Source organism: Molossus molossus, unplaced genomic scaffold, assembly GCF_014108415.1.
Source record: "Molossus molossus isolate mMolMol1 unplaced genomic scaffold, mMolMol1.p scaffold_m16_p_4, whole genome shotgun sequence".
In the NCBI taxonomy this organism is placed as follows: domain Eukaryota; kingdom Metazoa; phylum Chordata; class Mammalia; order Chiroptera; family Molossidae; genus Molossus; species Molossus molossus.
Genome location: NW_023425377.1, coordinates 36,717,175 through 36,744,363, shown reverse-complemented (window position 1 = coordinate 36,744,363; position 27,189 = coordinate 36,717,175). Strand labels below are relative to the sequence as shown.

The 27,189-nt window shown below is 45.6% G+C and overlaps 1 protein-coding gene across 1 annotated transcript in view; it reads right to left on the bottom strand.

The window, feature by feature from the left end:
- Positions 1-27,189, bottom strand: part of SPOCK1 (SPARC (osteonectin), cwcv and kazal like domains proteoglycan 1) — a 177,293-nt gene that overhangs the window by 7,025 nt on the left and 143,079 nt on the right. Inside the window, exons 5-7 of the mRNA XM_036281827.1 lie at positions 14,968-15,084; positions 10,831-11,052; positions 2,647-2,709 (exon numbers count right to left, since the gene is read on the bottom strand). Of these exons, the coding sequence (XP_036137720.1) occupies positions 2,647-2,709; positions 10,831-11,052; positions 14,968-15,084 (402 nt within the window). The remainder of the gene's footprint in view (positions 1-2,646; positions 2,710-10,830; positions 11,053-14,967; positions 15,085-27,189) is intronic.

The window sequence follows — 27,189 nt, the reverse complement described above, 5'->3', positions numbered from 1 at the left end:
TTGTTCTAAAAAGGAGTCTTTATTCTCTGTTAGTTTGAAGTTTCTGTGTTTTATATGTAACTGTCTTTTAAAAAATACCAATCAACAGTCTCTAAATGAGTTAGACCCATTCATATTTATTGAGATTACAGATAGGCTTGCTCTTATTTTCCTCCTTTCATGCCTTTTGTTAAAATGATTGCATTTTTTTTTATTCCATGTTTTTCTTCTGTAGGTTTAGAAACTATATATTCTAGTCCTAATAAATCAGAAATTTAACATATTTTACCACTTTTGCTCACTGCCACCAGTAGTCTGAAATTATTTTTTAAAAATTTCAGCTCTATTTTTTTTTGATTCTGGAAAGAGGAAGGGAGAGAGATGGAAACATCGATTGGCTGCCTCCTGCATGCCCCCCACTGAGGATTGGGCCTGCAACCCAAGCAATAGTCTGAAATTTTAAGTTCAGCTTGCTATCAAAACATTTTTATGGGTCATATTTATGTAGATTTAGCTACATGTCTTTTAAAATTTGTTTTTCTTTAAGAGGGAGAGAGAAAGAGAGAAACGTGGACTGGCAGCCGCCTGCATGCCCCCAACTGGGTATCGGGCCCACAACCTGGGCATGTGCCTTGACTGGGAATCAAACCAGCGACCTCTTGGTGCAGGGGTCGATGCTCAACCACTGAGCCACACTGGCCAGGCTGCATGTCTTTTTTCACAATTAATTCCTTTTGGGATTATTTATCTTCTATAAAGTAAATCATTTTGGTAAGTCTTCAGTAAATCTGGGGTTTGAGAATATCTGTCATCATGTTTAGATGTGCTCTTTGGATTAAGTTTACATTCCAGGTTCAAAGTGATTTCCTCTCAGCACTTTGAAGATACCGTCTATTCCTTAATTTTATTTGACTTTTTTTTTTTGTTATTTACCTCTTTATGGTATAGACTCCAGAAAGAGAAAGAAGTGTGGCTTGGGAGAGAGATTTTTACTATTTGAACCTGGGTTTGACCCCAGGTTTCAGCTTAGCAGGCACAGAGATCATGGATTGAAAGATGTCCCCAGAAAACAATTCCTAAGTGATAGGTAGGCCTGCTGCAGTTAGAGAGTAGTGCCCACACTCTAATTTAGAGGCTCAGTACCCCACGTCTTCAGGGAGCAGGAAGAAGAAAAAGTAGATGTTTTTAATAACCAAAAAGCAGAGATTTGTGAACAGATTCTCAAATAAGATCTGCAAAGAACAAGTAGAGAGATGGAGAAATGGGGCTCTGCCTCCTTGGGCTGCAGTTGGAAAACAAGCACTTAATAAATAAAACCACATTGGGCCGAGCCCCCGGGTTCGCAGGTGCGGCTCTACATCTGCAGTGTAATAGGCCAAGCATGCTTCTAAGTAGGCAGCAGTGGTACTGAACACAATCTATTAGATCAGAAGATTCCATCATGTGAACAATAATTTGTAAGCAGATAAATGGTATTTTTGTGAGTCAGCAAGAGTAATCTTCATATGTGGAGAGATGTGAGAGAAAGTAAGCTTTCAAACTAGGTAGGTAGGATTTATGGTGGGACAGAAGTGAGCGAGGAGAGTGGAGGAGAGTGGAAGATGAAACATTGTATCTCAGACCACATCTCACGTTTAATTCATTATGCATCAATGAAGCAGTAAGAAGACATGTATATCCAATGGAAACAAATATTTTAAAATAGCATTATACTAGTTCTGTAGCTACCTGCATACCTTAGGCACATCACTCAAACCCCAAGTAAACTCTCACCCACATGGCGGAATCGGAGCACTAAGCACAAGTCCTATGGGAGAGGGATGTCTCCACTTCGGAGTTCTGAGTTGAACAGAATGTTGTCAGGTGTGCAAAGTTTGAACCAAGCAAGTGAAACAACTAATTTTCAAAAGTAGAAGGAAAGAGGAGTGAGTACTTTGAGGCATTAGAAGAGGAGAAATCACCCGAGTTCACAGATGGCCTACATCTGACAACCAGTAAAAAACTTCTGAAACAGCAAGCTGCTTAGGGAATGCCCTGCTCCTGAATGCTTAATGAGAATAATTGTGAATTATTGCACCAGCTCCATTTTTAAAAAGCAAGGACAGCAATGCAGACTCCGTCTTTTCTGGCATACGGTGAGGTTTACCAACTTCCCAGGGAAGACCTGGTCTGAATGCCACACAACTCTGAGTGCTGCAGAGGACGGCATGGAGCTGAGGGAACCAGGGCCTTGCCAGACTGTCATGGTGGGAAAATACACGTACCTCCTGCTTCCACCTTACACTGGACAAAGAAGGGGAGAAATGTGTCATGTCCAGATAGCCATACACTTGCTTCCAGGGATCACGAGCACGGGAATATAGGAAATCCTATAAATTTAGAGTAGGAAGGAACACTTGAGAGCTCTATTCAAAGGCTGTACTTGGAAGAAGAAAAAGCAGAGATTCACAGGAGCCCAAGGTCAGAGAGCAGACTCCAGCCCTAGCTCATCTGCCCGCTGGCTCAGGCATATTGTCTGCTACCTGAAAGAGACCAGTGTGGGGTAAGGGAGGCATTTCTGTAATGAAATACGGATCCCTAATTGAATAACCATTGCTGTGCTCAATATTACAAGAGACATGATGGTTTAATTAGTTGTTTAAACAAGTGGCAAAAAATTGTACTTACCTAACAGGCTTTTCCCCTTGCTCAGCTTCTGAATCCTGTTCATTTCATTCTGGCAAGGGAGACCTAAAAAATAATTTATGGAAGTCAGTTTCCAGATGGTGAAGGATATAATCTCTAATGATTGGCTTCACTCTTGACGAGAAATGTAGACAGTGGCACACCTGGGAGTGGAATTACTCCATATGCTGTACTCCATATACTGTCACTATGCAACAAAAAAAATTCAGGCCATTAGTGTTACTAATTAAAAAAACAAAACTTACACCACGAGGTACTTAAAATACTATTTGGGGGCTACTTGCATTGTACAGGAATTTTCTTCCCACCATCATCTCAAGCAAATACCAGGTGTCTAATAGGCGATTTGCTAACAGACTTTATGTGAGGACACAAATAAGGAGCTAAGATGCTCATGCACCGAGGACCAAAGCTACCAGTGGGTGTGTGTTCTGAATTCACAGACCAACTAACCACAGGGAAGGTAGCAGACATGTCCTCTACCCCAGGCCTTGCCATGAGAGGGGAGAGGAGTGGAAGGGACCTCATGACTTACTACCCAGGAAAGTGAAACACAGGCCTCTAAGGACAGTTATGAAGATGCACGAGCATCTAGGGAGACGGTGAGTGTCTATCAGCTCTGCACCTATGCTGAGTATTCAGGGCATGTCTCTTGGTCTCCAAGCTTCAGTGATAGATCACATGCTGTTATGCAAGAGCACAAAACAGTCCGTTCTCAATGAGGGTCCAATACAGTCACAGCCACATGGCTCAGTGGGGTGTATAAAAGAGTGTCACACTCTTTTACCTCTCAAGAGAACTTACTTCCATTCCAAGCAAAAATAAAGGTGACTGTACTAGTTCTTACCACGACTGGCCTTTGCAGAGCCGGTGGCTCTGGGAGAGGACAAGGTGTTCTGATTCTCGGGGCACTGGTACTACTGCTGTGTATGGAGATCAAGGAAGAAATTTAAAACTTCCTGGAAACCAATGAACATGAAGACACAACAAGACAAAATCTATGGGATGCAGCAAAAGCAGTTCTGAGAGGGAAGTTCATAGCACTACAGGCCTACCTCAAGAAGCAAGAAAAATTTCTAATAGACTATCTAACCTCACAATTTAAAGAACTAGAAAGCAAACAGAAAGAAAATCTCAGAGCAAGTAGAAGGAAGGAAATAGTAAAGATCAGAGCAGAAATAAATGACATGGAGATGGAAAAAAAAAACAATTCAAAGGATCGATGAAACAAAGAGCTGGTTCTTTGAAAAGATAAACAAGATTGATGGACCATTACCTAGACTCACCAAGAAACAAAGAGAGAGAACCCAATGCACAAAATCAGAAATGAAAGAGTAGAAATAATAACTGACACCACAGAAATACAAAGGATTGTTAACAAATATCATGAAACATTATACGACAACAAATTTGACAATCTAAGCTAAATGGACACATTTCTAGAAACACACAGTCTCCAAAAACTGAACCAGGAAGAGATAGAAAACTTGAACAGACCAATAACAACAGAAGAAACTGAAGATGTAATCAAGACTCTCCCAGCAAACAAAAGCCCAGGCCCAGACATCTTCATGGGGGAGTTTTACCGAACATTCAAAGAAGAACTAATACCCATTCTCCTCAAACTATTTCAAAAAAATTCAAGAAGAAGGAAGACTTCCAAACTCGTTTTATGAGGCCAGCATAATTCTAATTCCAAAACCAGAAAAAGACACTACAAAGAAAAAAAAACTACAGACCAATATCCCTGATGAACACAGATGCCAAAATCCTGAACAAAATACTAGCAAATGGGATCCAGCAATACATCAAAAAAATTATTCCCCATGACCAAGTGGGATTCATGCCAGGGATGCAAGGCTGATACAATATTCGCAAATCAATAAATGTGATACAGCACATAAATAAAATGAAGAATAAAAACCACATGATCATATCAATAGATGCCGAAAAAGTCTTCGACAACATCCAGCATCCATTTCTGATAAAAACACCCAGCAGTGTGGGAATAGAGGGATCATATCTAGACATAATAAAGGCCATATATGAAAGACCTACAGCCAACATCATACTCAATGGGCAAAAATTGAAAGCGTTTCCCTTAAGAACAGGAACAAGGCAAGGATGCCCACATTCACCACTCTTATTTAACATAGTATTAGAGGTCTTAGCCACAGGAAGAAAAAAATGAAAGGGATCCAAATTGGAAAGGAGGAAGTAAAACTGTCATTATTCGCAGATGACATGATACAATACATAGAAAACCCCAAAGACTCCATCAAAAATTTACTAGACTTAATAAATGAATTTGGCAAAGTAGCAGGATACAAAATTAACATCAAGAAATCAATGATGAAATACACCAACGATGAAATCACAGAAAGAGAAACTAAAATAACAATCCCATTTACCATTGTGGCAAAAAAATTAAGATACCTAGGAATAAACTTAACCAAAGAAATAAGGAACATATTCGCAGAAAACTACAGGTCATTGAAAAAAATAGAGGAAGAAAGAAAAAAATGGAAGCACATACCTTGTTCATGGATTGGAGAATTAACATCATTAAAATGTCCATATTACCCAAAGCAATCTATAGATTCAATGCAATCTGTATCAAAATACCAACAACATACTTCACAGAACTAGACAAATACTTCAGAAGTTCTTATGGAACTAAAAAAGAACCCCGAATAGCCACAGCAATCTTGAAAAAGAAGAACAAAGTTGGAGGGATCACAATACCAGATATCAGGTTATACTACAAAGCCACTGTAATCAAAACAGCCTGATACTGGCACAAGAACAGGCAGATAGATCAATGGAATAGAATAGAGAACCCAGAAATGGCCCCAAGGCAATATGCTCAATTAATATTTGGCAAAAGGGCCCTGGCCGGTTTGGCTCAGCAGTTAGAGCGTTGGCCTGCGGTGTGGAGAGACCCGGGTTCGGTTTCTGCTAAGGGCACGTACCTCGGTTGCAGTTTGTCCCCGGCCCTGATTGGGTTGTGTGGGTGGCGACCACTCAATGTGTCCCTTTCACGTCCATGTTTCTCTCTCTTTCTCTCCCTCCCACTCTATCTGATCAAAATATTGAAAAATGTCCTTGGGTGAGGATAATAATAATAATAATAATAATATTTGGCAAAGGGGGCAAGAGCATAAAGTGGAGTAAAGACAGCCTCTTTAATAAATGGTGTTGGGAAAATTGGACAGCTACATGCAAAAAAATAAAACTAGACCATCAGCTTACACCATACACAAGAATAAACTCAAAATGGATAAAAGACTTAAATGTGACTCATGATTCCATAAAAATCCTAGAAGAAAATGTAGGCAACAAAATAAATGGTGTTGGGAAAATTGGACAGCTACATGCAAAAAAATAAAACTAGACCATCAGCTTACACCATACACAAGAATAAACTCAAAATGGATAAAAGACTTAAATGTGACTCATGATTCCATAAAAATCCTAGAAGAAAATGTAGGCAACAAAATTTCAGACATCATACACAGCAGAATTTTCACTGATACATCACCTAAGGCAACAGAAATAAAGGAGAAAATGAACACATGGGACTACATCAAACTAAAAAGCTTCTGCACAGCAAAAGATACAATCATCAAAATGGAAAGACAACCCACTGTATGGGAGAGCATAATTGCCAATGATATATCAGATAAGGGGTTAATTTCCAATATACAGAGAGTGTTCATACAGCTCAACAAAAGGAAGACAAAGAACCCAATTAAAAAATGGGCAGAGGAACTAAATAGACACCTCTCCAAATGGCTGAGAGACATATGAAGAAATGCTCAACGTCACTAATCATCAGAGAGATGCAAATTAAAACAACAATGAGGTATCACCTCACACCTGTCAGAATGGCCGCCATCAACAAATCATCAAACAACAAGTGTTGACGAGGGTTTGGGGAAAAGGGGACTCTAGTACACTGCTGGTGGTAATGCAGACTGATGCAGCCACTATGGAAAACAATACGCTGTTACCTCAAAAAATTAAAAATTGAACTTCCATTTGACCCAGTGATCCCACTTCTAGGAATATACCCTGAAAAGCCTGAAACACCAATCAGAAAGAATATATGTACCCCCATGTTCATAGCAGCACTATTTACAATAGCTAAGGTCTGGAAACAGCCCAAATGTCCATCAGTAGACGAATGGATAAAAAAGCTATGGGACATATACACAATGGCGTACTATGCAGCTGTAAGAAAGAAAGATCTCTTTCCTTTGAGACAACATGGAGGGACATGGAAAGTATTATCCTAAGCAAAACAAACCAAGCAGAGAAAGACAAATATCACATGATCTCACTTATTTGTGGAATATAATGAACATAATAATCTGAGGAATGGGGTAGTCCCAGAGATGTGGAAGTGGGGTACAGACTGACAGTCCCCAGAAGAGAGGGTGGTGGGGGAGAGATAAACCACTGAACTTACATGTATATGGGCATGAACAATGGACATGGACAACAAACTGGGGAAGGGTGAATCAGTGTGGGGAAAAGGAGAAACATCTGTAACAAAAATAAAAAAATTAATTAAAAAAATTAAATTCTGTTGACTGCCAAAAAAAAGAAAAAGAAAAGAAATGCTCCAGACGAAGAAGGTGGACAGAAAAGGGTTGCTGCTGAGCAGGTGAAAATAATGACCAAGGTTCTCTGCATGGCCAAGGTAGGACCAGAGCTTGGTGCACAGATAAGGGTCAAGGATGAACGCCACATGGAAAGAGGACAGGGAGCAAGGGAGGAGCAGAGGGTGTGTCTGAAGCCACAGGACTTGGTGTGTGCACCAGCTGCTCCTGTGAAGGGAGTTATCGAATGCAACAAAAATGTTTTAATTCTCGAGCTCAGAAGAGTATAACATCTCAGGAAAAGTGATGCAGCCTGAGAAAAACTGAGACATGTCCTAGGAAATCCATGCCCTCAAAAGGTAAAGAATCCTTTTGGTTTCCAGGCAAAATGGTTCTACCACTAGTAAAAGGAGAAACAATTGGTATTGGTTCTCCTTATTCTGCAGTTACACCCAGTGCTAGGAGAGGAATGTTTTAAAAAGATATCAAGACACTGTCATTCCAGGAAGCTTATACTTAGCATCTTTGTTTTTGTATAAAGAAAGAGAAATATGTTCACATATTCAAAGGCTAAATTTCAAAGGATATATCCCCATGAGAATTTTTTTTGGGGGGGAAAAGTCTAAAACTTAGCAATGAAACTAAAGAGAATAATATCAAAACCAGTCAACAAATAATCCTATCATATGAAAAGTTTAGAAGGGCTAACAGTTGTCTTGGGCCATAGAGGCACTCAGTGCCTTTAATATAGAATTATCTATAAATTAGCTGTAGACCATAGGTATTGATATCTGGAATTTTTAGTATGGCTAAGGAAATACTTTAGAAAAAAATGTTAACCTCAAGTACAGACCTTCATAAATAGGAAATGATAATGAAATGTGGAAGGAAGTAAAATGAATATCCCAGGACTGGGTCAGGGACGGAGGTGATGGGGACCTAACAACAAATAAAGACACTAACTTAAGAGAATGGGAGAACTACACACTACTTTGCTCAACTCCCCCTGCAAGCACGTCCTGCAGACTGGGGAGCCTAATCCAGAGCCGGCCCAGGCGGTCCTACTCCAAGGGCTCAGACGTTGCTCGCCCAGGTGAAGGGTTAGCACTGAGGTTTCACTTCACGCAGATTACCCCCTGGCTAAAGTTACATGATTTTACATGAACTCAGGCCCAAATCTGTCATTAAGCTTAGTGCTGAACTACTACAAGCATTTCCACTGAAGGAAAAACATGGTTACTATTTAACACCAATTTGGAGGTACCAGCAGATATGATTAGAAAAGAGGAAGAAATGAGGTACAAAAATTGAGAGGGAAGACAGAGAATCATTACTATTTTCAGATGATATGATTGCACACCTGAAAAAAATCCAAGGATACCAACCAGAATAATGACATACACAAAATGAGAGTTTAGTAAGGTGGATGAGGACAAAATTAATATTGAAACACCAGCAGCGAGGAACCACAATGGTGAATAATTGATCCCATGGACAACGGGAACAACACACACAAAGGAGGTACCATGTTCGTGAGAACCACATGTGTAACTCCACTGGGTAATAGATCCTGTTCTTGGACAAAGCAATTCAATATTCCATAGCTGTCAATTCTCTCTAGATTAATATAATTTTGTCTGATTCTTTAAAAAAAAAAAAAAGAGGCCAGTAAGAATTTTTTAATTGAATAAACTGATTCTAAAGCTCAAAAAGTTAAAATATATAAGAATAGCCAGGAAAATACTGAAAAAAGACCAATGGCAGGGGAGGTTGGCCCCACAACGTAATTAAACAGTTTAGAATTGACTTATGTATAGTTCAGTTAATAGGACAGAATACCCAGAAATAGACAAATACACATACAGGAGTTTATTACAGGATAGGGGAAGCATTTCGGATTAGATGGAGAAAGGTGGGTGGGTTAGTCAATAAATGTCAGAAGAGCAACTGGACAACCAGCTCTGAGGGTGGGGGCAGGAGCTGGGACCCCACTTGACTGTGAAACAAAAAAAAAATCTAAAGTGATACAAGATTTCAATAAATACACAAAAAGAATCCCAAAAGGTAGTGAAGAAAACACACAAAAACCGCTTTACTATCATAAAGTGGGAAATAACTTTCTAAGCGTAATAATGTAAGCTTTATGGCTTCTAAGAGGCCATAAAATAAAAGATGGGGAAATCTATCTTAAAATCTAAGATTTCTCTCTAGCAAAAATATAGTTGAAGTTAGGGGAAAAATATCTGCAATAGGTATGACTAGAACAGTCCAAATATCCTTAGAGAAAATTCCTATTAAAACAAACAAAAAACCACAAGAACCTAATAAAAAAAGAACTAGACATTTCAAGGGAACTCGTGAGTGTCTCAAACAAACATAAAGATGTTCAACCTAAGTCATAAGAGAAATGAAGCCTCAAAGGAAATATAATTTCATGTCTCTCAATTGGAACATGATCACAAAGTTTGGCAAGACCGTGAAAAACAGGTATTCTTATAGATTTCTCATGAGAGTAAAAATTGTTATGACCTTTTTGGAGGGCAAATTGGAAATATGACTCAAACTTAAAAATGTGCATGCCCTTTTGACCAGTGGTCCTGCTTTTAGGAATGTATCTTATAATTGCACAAACATGCACATGCACATGCACGCACTTCTCGAAGTGCCCCTCTGTGATGTATGTGTACTGAACATGCACACAAGCTGACATACACAATTTAAATGCCTTAATGTTCGTGCCCATCTTTCTTTCCTGGGGGTTGGTTCTGAGAGCCATACCGATATACAAGTAGGTTATCCTGGAGACCTGACCTAAGGTGGAGCAGATATTTCTGGGGCTTGGGATTGGAAGCCAGTCTCTGCTGGTCCCATGAGCTGTGGACCACCACACGTGAGCACACATACCCCTTGCCCCCAGAAGCTGAGCTAGAAATAAAGCCAGACTTCCTGAGGGGGTCTCAGGGATCCAGCAGGAGCATCTTCTAGGTCACTGTCTGCATAAGAGAAGGCTCACTCTCCTGATGTGTGTTACACAAGATACCCTGGAATTGTCCACGTATTCCTCAGATCTTGCCTTTCTTCAGTTAGCCAGAGTTTATTTATAACCAAAATATCCTTGTCTAAGACACTCTGTATGAATCCTACTACCCTAGAAGCTGGCAGGCTACTTTCTCTAAGGGGAACGTGGAGAGTTCATGTGACAGTGGGAATTATGGTACTTTACATTTATTTGTAGTGTTTCTAACAGTGATCTTGGGAATTCTATAGCTAAGGTTTCTATACCCATTTTACAGATGAAAAAACTAAGGCACAATATAGTTAGGAGATTTTTCCAAAAGGAAGACTGAAATAGCTGACTCCTTGATGATGCTCTTGGGGTTTCTAATATACTGGCCAGAAATGAGAAGGAAATAAAAGAAAAGAGCCTTTGAGTTTGCCAGTAAACAGGCTGAAGGCTTTATTCTCTGGCTGCACCCTTCCTCCTGCTGATCTCTTCTGCCTCCCCAGTGCGTGGTCCTGCCCCGCAGAGCTGTCCTGGGCTCTAGCCCCACCTCCCTCCTACCTCCAGGCTTCTGGAAGCAGTAGCACCACTCATTGTTTGAGAGCTTGCCATCCTTGAAGGAGTCACAGGAGCTGAAGAGAGGCTTGATACAGGGCTCATACTTGTCCAGGTAGATGGCATTGATCTCTGAGTGGTCAAGCAGGAGGTCATAGTTCATGTCCAACTTGTTGAACATCCAGCCCAGGGAGTCCTTGCAGATGGGCAGGATGCTGGTGTCAAACCCTGCCAAGGGAAAGGCGCCTGTCAGCTGCCACCGACTGGTTGTTCCTGCCCCAGGAGGACGCCCGGGGCCCATCCCAGCCACCTCCTTCCTGAGGCTGTTCCCCTCCATGGGTACAGTCTCAGGTACTCTCCTAGAATATGTTGGGGGGGTGGTAGTTGTTACATGAAACAATTTAAAATGTACAAAAACAGTTGACATTTAAGGAAAATATGTTGAATGGGCACAAATCCCCAATGCTCACTTATCTGTAATTATGGGTTTTCATTTACTAGGCTTGCCTACAACAGGGCCAGCCTGACAGGAGGCGCACACGGTGAGTAAGAGGTTAATGAGAACACTGCACACTATGCCGTGCCCCTTAGGAAAAGCCAGAACACAGGGACTGCTGTGAACAGGATGCAGGAAAGGTGCCTGTGTGGCACAGTCCAACAGCACTGCTTACAGCCCAGAGCAGCCTGAACGTTGATGGAGAAGGCGCCAGCTGCCGCCTCGGTTCCCATGCTGCCTTCTGCTGCCCTTCAAGAGCTGCGTGGTGTGGAATCCGAGCTGACTCAGACAGTCATTTCCTTCTGAAAGAATATCTGTTGCCACGGTGGGAACTGTATGCACCCAAATAGTAACGCTTTGCTCACCGCTCAGGATAGTGAGTTTACTGCTGGCTAGCCCCAGAGAAGGCATGTCCAAATCTGAAACTCGTCTTTCCCTCAGAGCCAAAGGCACCGTGAGATTTCAAGTCATCCCACAAGCTGTATTTCCAGCACTGGTTTTAATTTCCCAGAAAATGAGGATACATGTCCTACTCAAGGCACTCTTCTAAGCATTTTATACTAAATTATCTCACGGAGTCCTTGCCCCAGAGTCTTATGAAATGATGCTTATTCTCTCCACTTTATGGATGAAAAGAAAAGTTCAAGGTTTTAGGTACTTACCCAAGGTCATGCAGTGGTGGAGCTGGGTTCAAACCCAGGTGGCCCAACTCTGAGTCTGCATTCTCAATCCCTCCTCTCCTGGGGCTGCCTACTGTCCCGAGGGCACCCACTGGGCAAGGGTGCCATGTCTGGGGATGGGCAGTGCATGGTAGGCACGGGGTACAGTGGTGGCAATGAAAGGGCCTGGTGGGGTGATTGTCCTACCCACATCCTAGTTATTGGGCTTCTATGTACATTACAGGAACTCCTGCTTAGTGCGATATAAGAGAAGGTGAAATATGTCCATCCTTCTTATTTGTTTATTTTTTATCCTCACCCAAGGACACTTGCACTTATCTTCAGATAGAGCAAGAGGGAGAGAGGGAGGAAGAGAGAGAGACACACATCAAGTGGTTGCCACCCACAAAACCCCAACCGGGGCCGGGGACAAACGGCAACCAAGGTATGTGCCCTTAGTGGAAACTGAACCCGGGACTCTCCGGTCCATGGGCTGACGCTCCTAACTCCTGAGCCAAACCGGCCAAGGCTGTCCACCCTTTTTAAAGCCCTGTTTTTACCAAAGGGCCTTCACTATTCAGAAGTCAGTAAAATAAGCACTGGCCTCCCCCCCAGAGTTGTCGCAGAACTCTGTGCCCTCTCATGGCACAGGGGACTCTGCGCTCCTAGAGGCCAGAGGCGGTCACTCTGTCAGGAGCCTGAGCCGGGCAGGCACCTAGTCAGTGCTCAATGAAAGTATCCATTGAGAGGTTGTCTAGCTACTACAGTGTGTGCCCCTTAAAACACACAACTCTTTCCATTTTTAAATTTCTCAGAACATCCCCTTTCTCAAGAAGAGAGACTTTGAGACCTAATGTGGCCTCTCACTTGGCTGAAGGTCATGATTGAACAATCTCCACAATGATGCTGTCCTCACAGGCTTCCAAGTAAAGGAAGATAATTTACTCTGACACTAAATGGCTCCACTCTTTCTGTCTGGAATATTTTATACATCCATTTCCTAGGACATTAATATCTTAGTACATGAGAAAGAGGAGTGTACTGCCGACTGAGCACCAGAAAGAAGTGCCAAGCTGGCTTCATCCCTGGCTGGGAGGTTCTAGAAAAGCAGCACCTGCATCTGACATCTAGGGGTGGAGGGGAACGAATCGGGCCCAAGCATGTGGGCTGTCTCGGGTTCCACGGTTTCCCGTTTGGAACTGGACTGACGGGAAGTCCCTGCCTCCACACCTCGGCCTTTCTGTTCCCTTCACTCCAGGTGCTTCAGGACATCAGACCTGGAAGCCTCTTCGGGACTCAGTTTGCTTCCAGCCGAGGGCAGGTCTTCCCCAGGCCCGGCTGTCTGCAGGGGCCCTGGGGATGAGGCTGCAAGAGGCAGCTCTCTGCACATCCATGTGCTCTTGTTGAAAAGTGGTTCAGAAAGCCCCAGGGCCCAGCTGCTCCTGGAGGATCCCAAGGAAAACTTCTCTAGACCATCCTGAGTCAACTGTCCACTTAAACTCCCAAGGAAGCTCCCAGCTGGAATAAAAATAAAGCATCTTACTTCCCCTTCCCCAAAGACACAACCACTCTTTGAACACTTAGATTCTAGGAAGCGAACACTATCTTCTCCTTACGGTAGATGATCCAAACTATTGAAAGAATTGTCCCCTGCCCTGGCCGGTTTTGCTCAGTGGTTAGAGCGTCAGCCCATGAACCAGAGAGTCCCGGGTTCGGTTTCTGCTAAGGGCATGTACCTCGGTTGCAATTTGTCCCTGGCCCTGGTTGGGGTCTTGTGGGTGGCGACCAGTCAATGTGTCTCTCTCACACTGATGTTTCTCTCTTCCTCCCTCCTGCTGTATCTGAAGGTGAATGCAAAAATGTCCTCAGGTAAGGAAAAAAAGTCCTCCGTATCAATGTTCCCCACTAGTATCTATGGCCCCGAACAGCCAAGAATAACCAAAAATCATTCTTATCTTTTGCTGAATACCTGATGCTGGTTAAACTCAGGATCCCAACAGTTACAAAACTCCATGTCCTTGAATAACTGTGTTGTTACGTAATCCGTTCTGTGCTGACTGGCCAAATGTGGGGAAGCCTACCCCTAATTGCCTTTGAGAAAAAGGCACCAAGAGATTCCACTGAAGTATAAATATGGGGACACTTTCTGAGTTTTCAGTTTATGAAGAAACTCTGCCTGTGGGCTCTGCCAATTCAGTGATAGGGGTGAGGGACACTTGGCTGGGAGTTTCTATGGAAACAGAATGAGGTCTGACTAATATTCACAAAGACAGATTGTCAAAGATGTTTGCTACAATATTGTTTAAAAGAGCTGAACATTAGAAACAACTTCAGGGATCCAAAATAAAGGTCTGCTATATCAGTTATGTTATATCTATAAATGGATTCTATGTAGCTATTGCAAAGCAGAATTCTACTCAACAGCATAGAAAGATAGCCACAGTATATTGCTAAATGATAAAAAAGAGATCATAAAACAGTCTGCAAAGTGTGCTATACACTCACATTTTTTTCTGTATGACTGGAAAAGTACATAGCACAACATGGTCAACAGTTGTTAAAATGGTGGGTTTTATAGAGTTTTTTTGTATTTTTATATATATTTAATATATTTCCCAAAATGTGTATACTAAACATATGCTAATTTTGCAACCACACTTTAAAAAATAGTTGACCCTTACACATCGAGGGGGTTAGGATCACTGACCACCTGCACAACAAAAAGCTGTGTGTAACTTAAATTGGCCCTCTGCATACATGGATTCCCAGCCACAGGTCCAAAATATGCCTAAGTTGTTGTATTGTCATGATTCTAAGGCATTTTCCCTCCTCTATATTTTAGTATTTCTGAAATTGGGACATATTTTAAGTCAATGTGTATATTTAACATAGAGCATCTCTGTTTACCCCAAAATGCTACTGCTAATTCAACAATGTCTGATAACTGGTATTTGAAATGAAGCATGAGCCAGAGTAAAGTGGTCTTACTGCCTTGGGCTGTGTCAGAGCTGGTGGGCTTGATGACCCTGTTGGCGTCCTCATGCAGGGCTCCGAACCAGTCTTTCAGCCGGGAAGCCAGGCTCCTCAGCTCCCTGTCCGTGCAGGCTGGGGAAAGCAAAGGGAAGATCATTGAGTCCACGGGGGGCTTTCTCCCCTTATCTCTGTGCCCTCACCGTGCGGTGCCATCTACAAAGCCAGGTCCAAACAAACCTCCCTCTCCAGCCACAGTGTAACTCCTGACCCCCACTTTGATAGCCCCACACCGAGGTGAAGTGTGTGACAGAGCCTGCATTCCCAGGGCAGGCCGCTTTGTCCAGAACTGACTTTGGGCTGCTGCCGAGCTGGTAAAGCAAGCGTCGGGCTCACTGAGTGCACCAGCCTCAAGGACCATCAGACACCTCCTGCTAACCCAATCAAACCTGCTCTTGCAGCCGGACAGAGAAGATTACATTTTCCACTGAATTCATGCCAAGAGGTTAACACTCAGGAATAGCTGATGCTTTTAGGGCGTCTGCCTGGGACACTAAAAGGTCCCGGGAATAACACACTCGTATTTTAGCCCATGGTTCAGGTTTGTCAGCGTGGGTTACTTTGCTAGACTTTGACAGACGACTTCACATTCTCCCATCAACATCTGGGAACCTCCTCCATGGAAAAGTCCTTTCTGTAACAGTCCATCTGCAACTGTCCAGCTCATCTTTTAAGTAGGACAGAGTGATTGGAGTCAAGGGAATACTCCTGAGAACAAGAAGAAAATCTGGATAGATGGGTAGGGAGGGTGCAGGCCATCTGAAGGTCCCATGGAGTGCTGAGTTAAAGTTTGCGGAAGAGACTCCAAAGAAGGGACCATGGTGCAGAGAAGGGACCTGACACTCTTAGCTCCCTGATTTTACCCTAATTCTGGGTACTGAGAATCTTAACACCAGGGTCCAGGCAGTGAGCTGCTACCAAGATGTGGAAAAACCAACAACTGACTTAGTGACCTTTAGCATCTGGAGGGACAGAAATTAGAGATCCGAGGGGCCAAAATCCCAGTAAGTAAGACGGGACAAAGTAGTGAACCCTAGAACTTTGGAATTTTCCCCAAATTCCAAAGCTACTGGAGACAGGTTGTGGAGAAGCCAAGCAAAAGTAGTGTTACAACCCAGAGCCAGTTCTGAATGTCTCCTGGTGCTGACGGGACACAGATTAAAGCAGAATCTAGCCATGCAGAGAGCCCAGGACACACCCCAGGCCCTCCTTTGGGAGGCAGTGAGCAGTGAGCTGCGATCCGGCCTGCAGTGAGCACGGCTCTCACCAAATTGAGGTTATTAGCTCCTACTTGCCTCACAAAGGGCAATGAATCCTCTCCAGAAGAAATTAATATCATCCAGATCTCCTCATTCCTACAATCCAAGTCTGCTTCCGGGCAAGCCCATCTTTCCCTAGCCTGGGGCTCGCTGGAGAACAGAGCCCAGCTTCGAAGACCTCAGGCCGGAAAGGCCTCTCCCACGTCCACTTGAGGGCAGGTGAGCAGACCCAGGCTTGGGCTCTGCAAGCTCTGCCCTGTCTGTAGAACCTCGGCCTCCAACCAGGGTCCAGCTGCAAGTTCTACAAGGTGGGGTGGGACCGTGTGGCCACTGTGTAGACCAGGTTGTTAGCGAACTCAACATGCGGCAGCTGTCAGAGGGAGGGGGTTTGGGGGACTGGAGGGGATTAGTTAAAAAAAAAAAAAAGCCACCATATATACGTAACACATAGACACAGACAACAGTGTGGTGTTAGCAGAGGGAAGCGGGGTGGAGGTGGGCAAGGCGGGGGACAGGGATGGAAAGAGACTGCTTGGGGTGATGGGCACATGATGCGGTGTGCAGACGTGTTTTATTGAGCTGCGTACACACTTGAAACCTGTAGGGTTTTGTGAATGTCACCTCAATACATTCAATTAAAAAGAAATTATTTTTAAAAAAGAAAACCAATAGACACGGCCTTGCTTTCAACAACCAGGACAAGACAGTGTCTCCAGAATGGCACCGAGCTGACCTCCAGGCCGCCTGCAGCTGCCCTGGCCCACGCTGCCGGGCTGCCTGGGCAGCTCAGGTGGTAACCGGACCGCTCGTGACTCAGTTCCTCAGCTGTAACTCAGGACAAAGTGTGTAAACTGCCTAGCAAAGCACCTTGGATGTAGTGATTACTCGCATGTGCCAGCTATGATTTTTAATACTACAAGTATTATTTTTGTTTTAAAATGAAGGGTTTGTAGGTAAGCTTAGAGCCAACATCACAGCACCAGAAAACCGCTACGACAAATGCACCTAAACAAAGCTGGCTTAGCCAGGTAGGGTTGAGGTGAAAATGATACCTGTGCAAGCCAGTATGGCTGCCATCAGCCACGTATGGCTATTTACACTGAAATGCAATACAAATGTAGTGCCTCAGCTGCCCCGCCCCATTGCCAGTCTCCGTGGTCACAGGCCGCCAGTGACTGCCAAAGGGGGGAATGTTCCATGGGAGCCGGATGCTGCCCTGGGAGCACTGGAGACAGTCAGCTAGCCTTGTGGGGTGTCCTGACACCCCAGGTGGTGCTGCAGACGGGCTGGGGAAGAAGGCAGGCTTCCGGAGCCAGGACCAGCGTCCTGCTCGGCCACGCACACAAACAGGAGGGAGGAGTTTTCCTGAGGGCGGTGGCTCAGGGCTGTGCCCAGCTACCGGGTGGCCTCAGCTGCACCCCTAACAAGCTCACTGGCCTGACCCAGCACTTTAGGAGGTACAGCGGCCACTGTTCTGGCTTTTCCGATACCTCACAGCTCTGAACAGGAGAGGATGAGGTCTGCTTTTCTGAGGGAGTGGAGGTGGACTCTCTAGCCAATCTCACACTTGAAAATGAAAAATTAATAGCACCCATTTCTTCTCAGTTGCCATGTACATCATCTATTGTAAACGTTCTCTAAGCAGAGAAAATTGCCAAGTCCCCTGGCAAAGGAAATGAATCCCTGTCTCTCACTGCAGGATGGACTCGTCAGTCATGTTTAAAGCCTGCCATAGGTGCAGGTCATCTGCATCTTTAGAAGACTGCTGAGTGTCCCACGGGCTTCCCAAGGGACACGGGCTCAGGATGGCAGAGGGAGTGGGCACTGCATCGTGAAAGAGTGAGCCAGGCATTCAGGGGAGTCCACACTCGGGGTGCTACCAGCTCGGGTAGGGGGATCAGAAAGACGACATGGACATGAGCGCTCAGTCCACATACTGGGTCCTCCACTGAATGGTCCCGATGAGAACACCAGGCACAGTGAGCCAGAGCAAGACACCTCCAGGGAAAACAGTAAGGATGGCCGCCTGTGGAGACAGACCAGCCATGGGAGAAAAACTCTGGTCTTTTAAGGTGCCTATCGAAGCCCGTGAGAAGGGTATGAACTGAGGATTCATGCTTTCAGAAAGGGGGCCCACAGGGCACATCCCACACACTCAGCTTCCCTGGGAAGAGTAAATGTGGGGAGAAAACCATGAACCCACCGTCTGCGTGTTCGCACTCTGCCCTAAGGTGGGCCAGTCCTTGTGACTTCCAGAGACAGGCACCTAATGGTCTCCCTACTCCTGCCGAGGAAAAGGCGGGGTGACGGTGGGTGAGGACGTGGCTCACTCGTGCAGGCCGGGACCTGAGCCCTGCCACTACTGCACCATCCCGCTGGTTCTCCTGCCTGCCGCCCACCCTGGCCCCAGCTTTGACTTGCTCTCATCCCCCCAACTGTCTCTGCCCAGCACCCCATTTCTCAGTGTTTCCATATTTACCTTCTTGTTCTATGGTAACTCCCCATCTTTCTTACATGACCTCAATCTGCCCCAGCATGGGTGGGGTGTCGGCAGCACCGCTGAGGTCCTCAGACCTCTCTGCCAGGCACTGTGTCCCGAGGGAAAATCCGGGGACTGCCCTGACCCCACAGAATGTGCTGCTTTGGGCCGTCTCCACTGCCTGCGTTCCAGTCCATGTCGCCCCTCACTGGTCTGTCTGCTCTTGTCCCACATTCCCCTGCCCATCCAGCAGCCCAAGCAGTTGGTCTAAAATGGGCATTTGGCCCTGGCTGGTTTGGCTCAGCAGTTAGAGTGTCGGCCCTTGGACCAGAGAGTTCCCACTAAGGGCACGTACCTCGGTTGCAGTTTGTCCCCAGCCCTGGTTGGGGTTGTGTGGGTGGCAACCACTTGATGTGTCTCTCTCTCGTCGATGTTTCTCTCTCTCTCTTCCTTCTTCTCTCCCTCTGGCTTTATCTGAAGATAAATGCAAAAATGCCCTTGGGTGAGGATTACAAAAATAAAATGGGCATTTGATGAAGTCACTTCCCCACTTAGCTGCTTCAGGGGCTCCCAGTCACTCTGCCGACAAGTTTAAAAAAGAAAACAAGAACCTGAGGAGCGCTTGTGATGTGAACAGCCTCTCCCCTTTCCGTGCTGTGCGGATGGGCTGGCTGCCGTCTAACGTCAGGCTGCAGTCTGCCTGCTTCTCCCCAGTGGGAAAGCGCGCGATGGAGGGATTGGTCTGACCTCACCACACCTGTATTCTCAGCATGTACCCTCAGGACAGACACACAGTCGTCCAAAATAGACATATGGAAAGAGATCATGAAGGAATACGCTGGTGACAAACTCCCCAAATCCAAGAGCTGTCTAGTAGCAGAGCCAGGATATGGACGGGGCTGACATCTGGCCGGGCCGTCCCTGTTTGTTGGGTGTCCTCCTGCACGGACTGGGCTTTGGGGAGCCAGGACTAACAGAAGCAATTCATATATTAGGTCTATATCCTGGGTTGAAAGAACATCAGGCCCTCACATGCAGGGGAAGGTCTGCAGTGATGCAGGCAAGGCAGCTAGCGGGTATCAGGACAGGTGGAGGGAGGAGGGAGGAGGGTGTCGGGCTCCCGCCTCCATCAGCTTTGGGGTGAGAATGGTGTTCCCCCCCGAAGGAGAGAGTCGAGTCCACGGCACATTATTCCAAGGTAGCAAAAGCAGCCCCCAGGAAAGCGTGCGGGCAGAGGCGGCCGGGGAACGTGCTCTCCCAGCGGGCCTCTCCTGTCTGGAAAGTATGAACAAAACGCAGTAAGTGAAAATAAGGCCCATGCAGGCGCCACGGAGGGTGTATAAATAGCTCTGGGAAGAAAATGTGACCACTTCGTCCACCTGGGAACCCTCTCCCCTCCCTCAAGGCCTGGAGCTTTACGGGGCTTCAGGTCAGACTAGATTTGAAATCAGACAAAGCCCGGAGTGCGTCCTGAGTGGCTCAGCTGACCGGAGGGTGAAGACACACTGTTCCCCACAGTACAGGGCAGAAAAGCTGTTAAAGGACCACTGCAGCCCTGGTGGGCTTATGAGTGAGGAACAGAGGGCTGTGCCGACCTGTGAGCTGCGGCTCATGGGAAGTCAGTCAGCCTGGGTACCAGCTACGGACACAGAGAGAGGACTGCTTCTCAACAATGAATAAGCACTGCCTGGCTCACCCCAGGTCCCCAACACCCCATCTTCCCCAGCCCCTCCGTCTCCCTCAGACAAGTCTAAGGGCTAGTGAGGGGCTAGTGAGGCAGTCATTTTGGATGGGAGAGGCAGGAGCTAGGAAATCCCAGCGTCTTTGAAAAGGGCTCCTGAGGGTGTTACCTGGGTTTCCAAGCTGGTCTCTGACTACATTGGGGGCTGAACGACACTCCACAAAGCCCTCTCAGAGGATCAGACAGAAATGGGGAAGACAAGGAAACCATCAGAGATGATATAAAAAGTGGAGGTGGGGACAGAATATAGAAACTGTTACATCTAATAGCATGAGTGAGGGCAGGTGTGAGTGTGTCTGTTTTACAAATCCCGGGTGAAGCCACATTTGAACACCCAGTTGAGGATGTTTAAAAATGGCAAATCTGACACACAGGCATTGTAAGACATCTGTAAACCTCTGCTAGGGAACCAAGTACTGGCATATTCTTGTAGCTCGCAGAACACTTCAGCTAAAGAGCCAGAGGAGATGAGCGTGCACCTGTCACCCGCACCTCCCTTCGGCTCCCTCCCTAGCCTCACTAATGCTCAGCTCGGGGCTTTGGCAAAAGCCAACACGAAAACAATCTGAATTTAATTTAAACAGTCATGCCTCCGAAGGTAATTACAGAGCTGGGCCAGACCGGAGTTCTCTCTGGAGCAGGCCAGGCGGCATCTTGGAAGTGGAGCCAGGTGCCGGCCCTCTCCGCTGGCCCTGAGCTGCTGCTGTGCATAACGAGTTCATCGAGCAGCGGCGGACCAGTGCACTCAGACCCCCTGCAGCTGGCATGGCCTGCGGAAGGGCCAGCTGAGCCTTCTTGGGCAGGGATCAGATGCTGGGCGGAGCCTGGACTGGAGCCAACACAAGGACGCCTCCCTGAGCTGCCTTGCCCAGGGCGCAGCCCCCTCCTTCTGCCACCCTCATGCTGCTGGTAGCCTTTGGGTGCAGGTGGGTTCCTCCTCCCAGGGGAGACCCTCACGCCATGTAGTAGCTAGGACACGGCAAGTGCCCCAGAGCTGGAGATGTGTGCAAGAATTCTGGGGAGGGGTGCTGTACTCCCTGGGGCTATATGAGGGAAAATGAGCAAGGCTGCAATTCCCTTAGAAACAGGGGCTTTTATAACTAGAAGGAGAACAGGTGAGGGAGGATTCCGCTTAGCACAGCGCTGAGAGCAGTAACAAGAGTCATTCTGCTTCACAATAATCCTGGGGTGGCAGCGACTGGACAAGTGACTCTTCCCATCTGCAGTTTCCTCACCTGCAGAATGTTGACTGACAACAGGACCAGCTCACAGCACTAAGGGGGGTTGGAGAGAATGGGCTCACACATTCAGCACTCAGTAGCTGTGGGCTCTGACCTTATTTGTCTCTGGACACAGGGAAGCATGGTGACCCACTCAATGGAAAAGTATGGAAATCAAGATCAGGTATCTGGCATGTTCACATAAAACGGCCGCCTGAAGCTGGCCAGTAAGATATCATTCTGTTGTTTCCAGAGAAGGTTCGGTGACATCTCCAGGATCTACAAACAGTAAGTGGCAAAACTAACATTTAAACCCAACTCGTAATGCAAAGCTGACTGAGCTGTACACACAACACAATCCAGGTGCCTCACTGTGCTTCCACCCAGTCCCACACTCTAGGGGGTCAGCACCACACTCCCTCTCCCAGACACAACCAGGCACCAAGGTCAGGTTTGTGGGCCTGGCAGCCCTCCAAGTGTCCGCACTGTTTTGCACGTAAGTCACTGCTCTTCTCTCAGTCTCCATTCTTTCATCTGTAGAACGGGGGTTAATGACAGTAATCAACCTCATGGGTTTGCGGCGAGGATTCTTGTGATGATTAAACTTTCAAAAAGAAACAGGCAGCCACCAGCACCTTCTCCTCTGAAGACCGTCAGGGGCTGACAGGTAGGCAGCTCCAGCCATGAGCAGTTTTAGTGGCAGAAACAATGGGAGCCTCCTGAAGGGATGTTCAAAGCACACGCCAGGTGAGCCCCCGTTTCTAATAGGAGGTCATCTAGCAGAGATTTGAGCCAGGCTGTGCCTGCTCAGATTAAAGCACTGCTGTATGTAATTCCGGGTTTTACTCTCAGTGCCTAAGCCATCAATACATATGCATGTTCTCTTACCCTCAGAGAATGCATCACTTTATAGAAAAACAGGCACAAGCAAAGGAATTAGGGTGCCTTTATTCAGGAGTTTGCTAATAAAGTCCCTCTTAAAAAGCAATCTTTGAAAGAGCTAAAAATACTGACATTAAACTTGGAGGAAAATGAGTTAAACTAATTAATGGTACAACCTACAAGCGAAGATGCATAAATTTCCCTATTAAACCCATTAAGACTCTTCATAGTAACCTGATTTGAGGAGACTTTAATGTTTCCTTTGGTTCTAATGATAATCCTTCATCTGGAAAAAGAAATGCATTTGGAACTGGCACAACATTCCTAAGTGTGCATTGGTGGAGTAATTCCTACATTTCCCCTGGAATAATTTAGGGTTGCTAGACAAAAGCTAGTAAAGTTTCTGATAAAATCCACAGCTTTTTCAACACTCCAGGGTAAAAAAAAGTATTGAATATGCAAAGCATTGGTTAGAAATGCCCACTCTGGGCCCTAGCCAGTTTTTCTCAGTGGTTAGAGCATCAGCCTGTGGACTAAAGAATAGTGGGTTTGATTCCAGTCAGGGACACATACCTCGGTTGTGGATCATCCCCAGCCCTGGTCAGGGTCATGCAGGAGGCAACCAGTCGATTTGGCTCTCTCACATCAACGTTTCTCTCTCTCTCTCCACCCTCCTCCCTCCCTACTCTCTATCTGAAGATAAATGGAAAAACATTCTTCGGTGAGGATTTAAAAAAAGGAAGAAAAGAAATGCCCACTCTGGTATTCACTGTTTCCCAGGCAGCGGGGAAGCGTTTCCCTGCATGGGAACCCTGGAACAGATGAGCAGAGAAAACAGCAGTTCTACCTAAGTAGTTCATGGCCAACAAAACTCGTTTGGCCCTTGACTCATAAAGACTAAACTGGAGATTCACGACTTCTGCTCTCACCTAGAATTAGCATTGGCAGGTGCTTCACTTCAGAACAGGGTGTGGGGTAGAGCCTCCACCGCACTACTGAGAACACCAGGCTGGGCTGGGGACAGCTGACCCCTGTGTGGGGGTCATCCCCATGCACAGGGCAGACTGAGTGTCTGCAAGTCAGTTTGCCTGTTTTTAATGCATGAGCTCAAATAACTGATATCAAGGAAGGCTTCTAGGAGGAGGCAGGACTTGATTTGAGGCTCATGTGAAGGAAGGGCCTAGAAAAGGCAAAATTATTCTAGGCAGATCTGAGAAATGATGAGGAAGCCAATTTGAATGAAGTGACTAATTTTTAAAGCTGATTTATACTGAAGATCAGCTCTGCTCAAATTAAACACCAGTTTTGTCATGATTAGATCCACTTCTAAATCATAAACATATATAGAAACCAAATATATACAAACATGTGTGTGTGTACTTACTCAAATATCTTAAACACTGTATATGTGTACAGACATGCCAAGGGCCACCCCTGTCCAGGTGGCACTGACTGTCCGGCACTGATACATCAGCCTATCATCTGCAAGATGTTTTAGTGACAAACTATATTTATATTTTCGGGGCAATATAAGATGATCTCCATTCCTAACTGGCAATTTGAGTCCAGTTTAATCTACTCACATTCGACGGCCAAGTCTGAGTATTATTAAACGTAATTTATCTGTGCTTTTCAATACCTAAGGTACCAGTATGTGCAGGTATGCTTTTCCCCTTAAACATGAAATAAACTTACATTGTTATGTAATGGGGCGGGGGCCACAAAGGGTTGGTAGAGCACCAGGAAAGCCAAGCTTGAGATTAGAGATCTGATCCTGATGGCGCCGGACATGTGGAACCTGAGATGGCACCTTCACCAGGGCTGAGAGGAGGACATCGATACACTGTCACCCACAGATTCGGGGCAACCAGCAGTAGGTTTAGTCCAAAACAGAGAGCCATGAGCTCCTCTTGGTTCCTCCCACCCACTCCTCCCTCCCCCTCCTGGTCTGGGGTGGGTGGTGATACCCCTGTAGGGACTGACAGGCCGTATACCTGTACCACATGCTCCTGGTGACAAAGGTTGACAGCACCTCCAGGGTGCTGGAGTCTAGGATAAGAGAGCAGAGCTTGGAGCTGGAATTAGAAACTCCCGTTGAAACTAAGGCCAGAACAGAATGTCTTGGAGACTCGTGGAGCAGATATAGCCTGGCACCTTCACTTTCATGCTTTTGTTAATGGATGAGCTCAAGGGACTGATGATAGTCAGGGAAGGCTTCCAGGAGAAGGCGGGGCAAAGAGATGGAAGATCAGGATAAATAAAACAAGATCTAAGGAAGAACTGCCTTCTGAAACCATCTTCAGCTCTTCCCAACTCTGCTAGGTGCAGTGTCTGACTTGCTGTCCTCACCTTTCGGGCCATGCCACCCACTCTGAGCCTGTCTCTCCCGAGGAAGCCGTAGGGCACGGGTGGTATAATCACTGGGCATGGAAGGAAGATGGCATCCAAGCTGTGAGGGATGGTCTTTGGATTCAGAGAGAACTTTGTGACTGGCACAAAGATAAAATAGCTATTATTTCTATTTCTGGAAACACTACTATATTTGATCAAAATTGCCTGTTTATAGAGATCTAGTATCTAATAAGCCATTATATAGCTAGCAATTTCCCTCTTCCCCTTTTAAATATCATATATGATTAACGATGTAAACAGAAAAAAATCACAAATTCCATTTTCAGTAGAACCTTTAGAAGAGAGATGTGTTTGAACAATACACCTGAAGCCACCCAGATGGAATAAATGTCCAGGTAGGTGGCTTCTGCTGTATTGTTCAAATACATGAAACATAAACAAAAATATTTCTGATAGGCAAAGGGCTCTGCCTGAAGGGATCGGCCAGCCTTTCCCGTTCAGCAGAACTAAGGGATCTGGAAGAAGGGACAGGGCACTGAGCGGGCAGAAGCTGCTGGGAAGAAAGACTGAGGAAGCACGAAGAGAGCGAAGTGGCCTGAGGCAGCTGGTCTCAGAAAACACCTGCAGAATTGTTCTTCCTACAGCAAGAGGCTCTCTCCAAAGTACTTCACTGTAGCAAGAGAACTAGAGGCAGAGCTGAGCAAAGCTGATGTGAGAAATAGAAACTATTATTGTTTCTGTTTCTAGAAACATGACTACATTTGAGAGTTGAATCAACATATTGAGAAGGCACAATGTTGGCCAGGGAAAATCAACCTAGAGTGGTCCACACTAAGATCTATTCTAAAGATCTACCATCTTGGGCCTGATCTGTGTCATAGAAACAGCAGAGACTCTCGAGCAGGAAGCCACCTGGCACTGCTGGTGCTGGGGCAGAGTGTTTTAAACTGTGAGGTCTACAGTGATGGACGGCTCCTCCACTCCCACCCACAGGACTCCTTTCTGAACAGGTAGGCCAGTAAAGTCTAACTTCTTCCAACAACAGTGTTGTGTGTGTGGTTTTTCCTTTATTGATTTTAGAGAGAGAAAGAGAGAGAGAGAGAAACATCAATGAGAGAGAACATCGATTGGCCGCCTCTTGCATGCCCCACACTGGGGATCCGGCCCACAACCTGGGCATGTGCCCTGACCGGGAATCGAACCAGCGACCTCTTGGTGCATGGGTCGATGCTCAACCACTAAGCCACACTGGCCAGGCATTTTTTTTTTTTTTTTTTTAAAGATGCTGGTACATTTATATACATGAAACACTCAGCATAAAATGGAAAAGGTGGAATATGGGCCAAGTATAACAGCATGAATTACATGAATTAGAATGAAACAATCACATTCGAAGGAAGACAATAGTAATGCAGAAGAACACAGAGAGGAGATGAAGAGACACTAGAGGACACGGCTTGTGAGCATTTAGAGGAGAGAAGTCAACCCCCCCATCCCCCGCAATCATCATTACAATGAAGCCAAATTAGAAAAAAACACAAGAGAGAACAGACACTGGAAAACCCAGTAAGACAGAAGGTCCTGAAATAAGAAGGGTGAGCATGAGGTGTTAGCTCTTAACTTCCATATTACTGCCCTAAACCTCTCATTACAGAAAACCAAAACCCATCACTCCAGTCAGGCAGAACAGAATGACGGAACCACCCTAACCCACCCAAAACTGCAAACAGTCGCTTGACAAGAAAAACAAGTTTCAGGAGACCCCAGACCCCGACCAATCAAGAACTCTGGAGACCCCAGGCCCGACCAATCAAAGACAACCATGTCTCCTAGTCTGAATGACCATCCTCTCAGCCCTGAATTTAAAAATCCTTAGTCTGTACAAGCTGGTTGCTGCTCTCTCCTTAGAGGTAGTCCAATAGGCTAATTCCCAATAAACCTGCACTTCTGGAGACCCTGCACCGCCTTGTTCCGCCTTGTTCTTACATGAGGAAATGAAGGAATTATGAAAGATTGGAATAAATGACAGCTACAAAGAAGAGGCACAGGAAATGCTACATGTGCATAATCGAAGCCCCTGAAGAGGCAAATCAAAACAACTGGCCAGGACATATATTTAAAGTGTAATTCGTTAAGTCATCCCTGGAATAAAACAGGAGGTGAGTTGGCCTACTGAGGAGGCATAGCTTTAGCCAGCAATGGTCCAAACTAAGATCTATCCTAATGAAGTTACTGGATTTTAGAAAT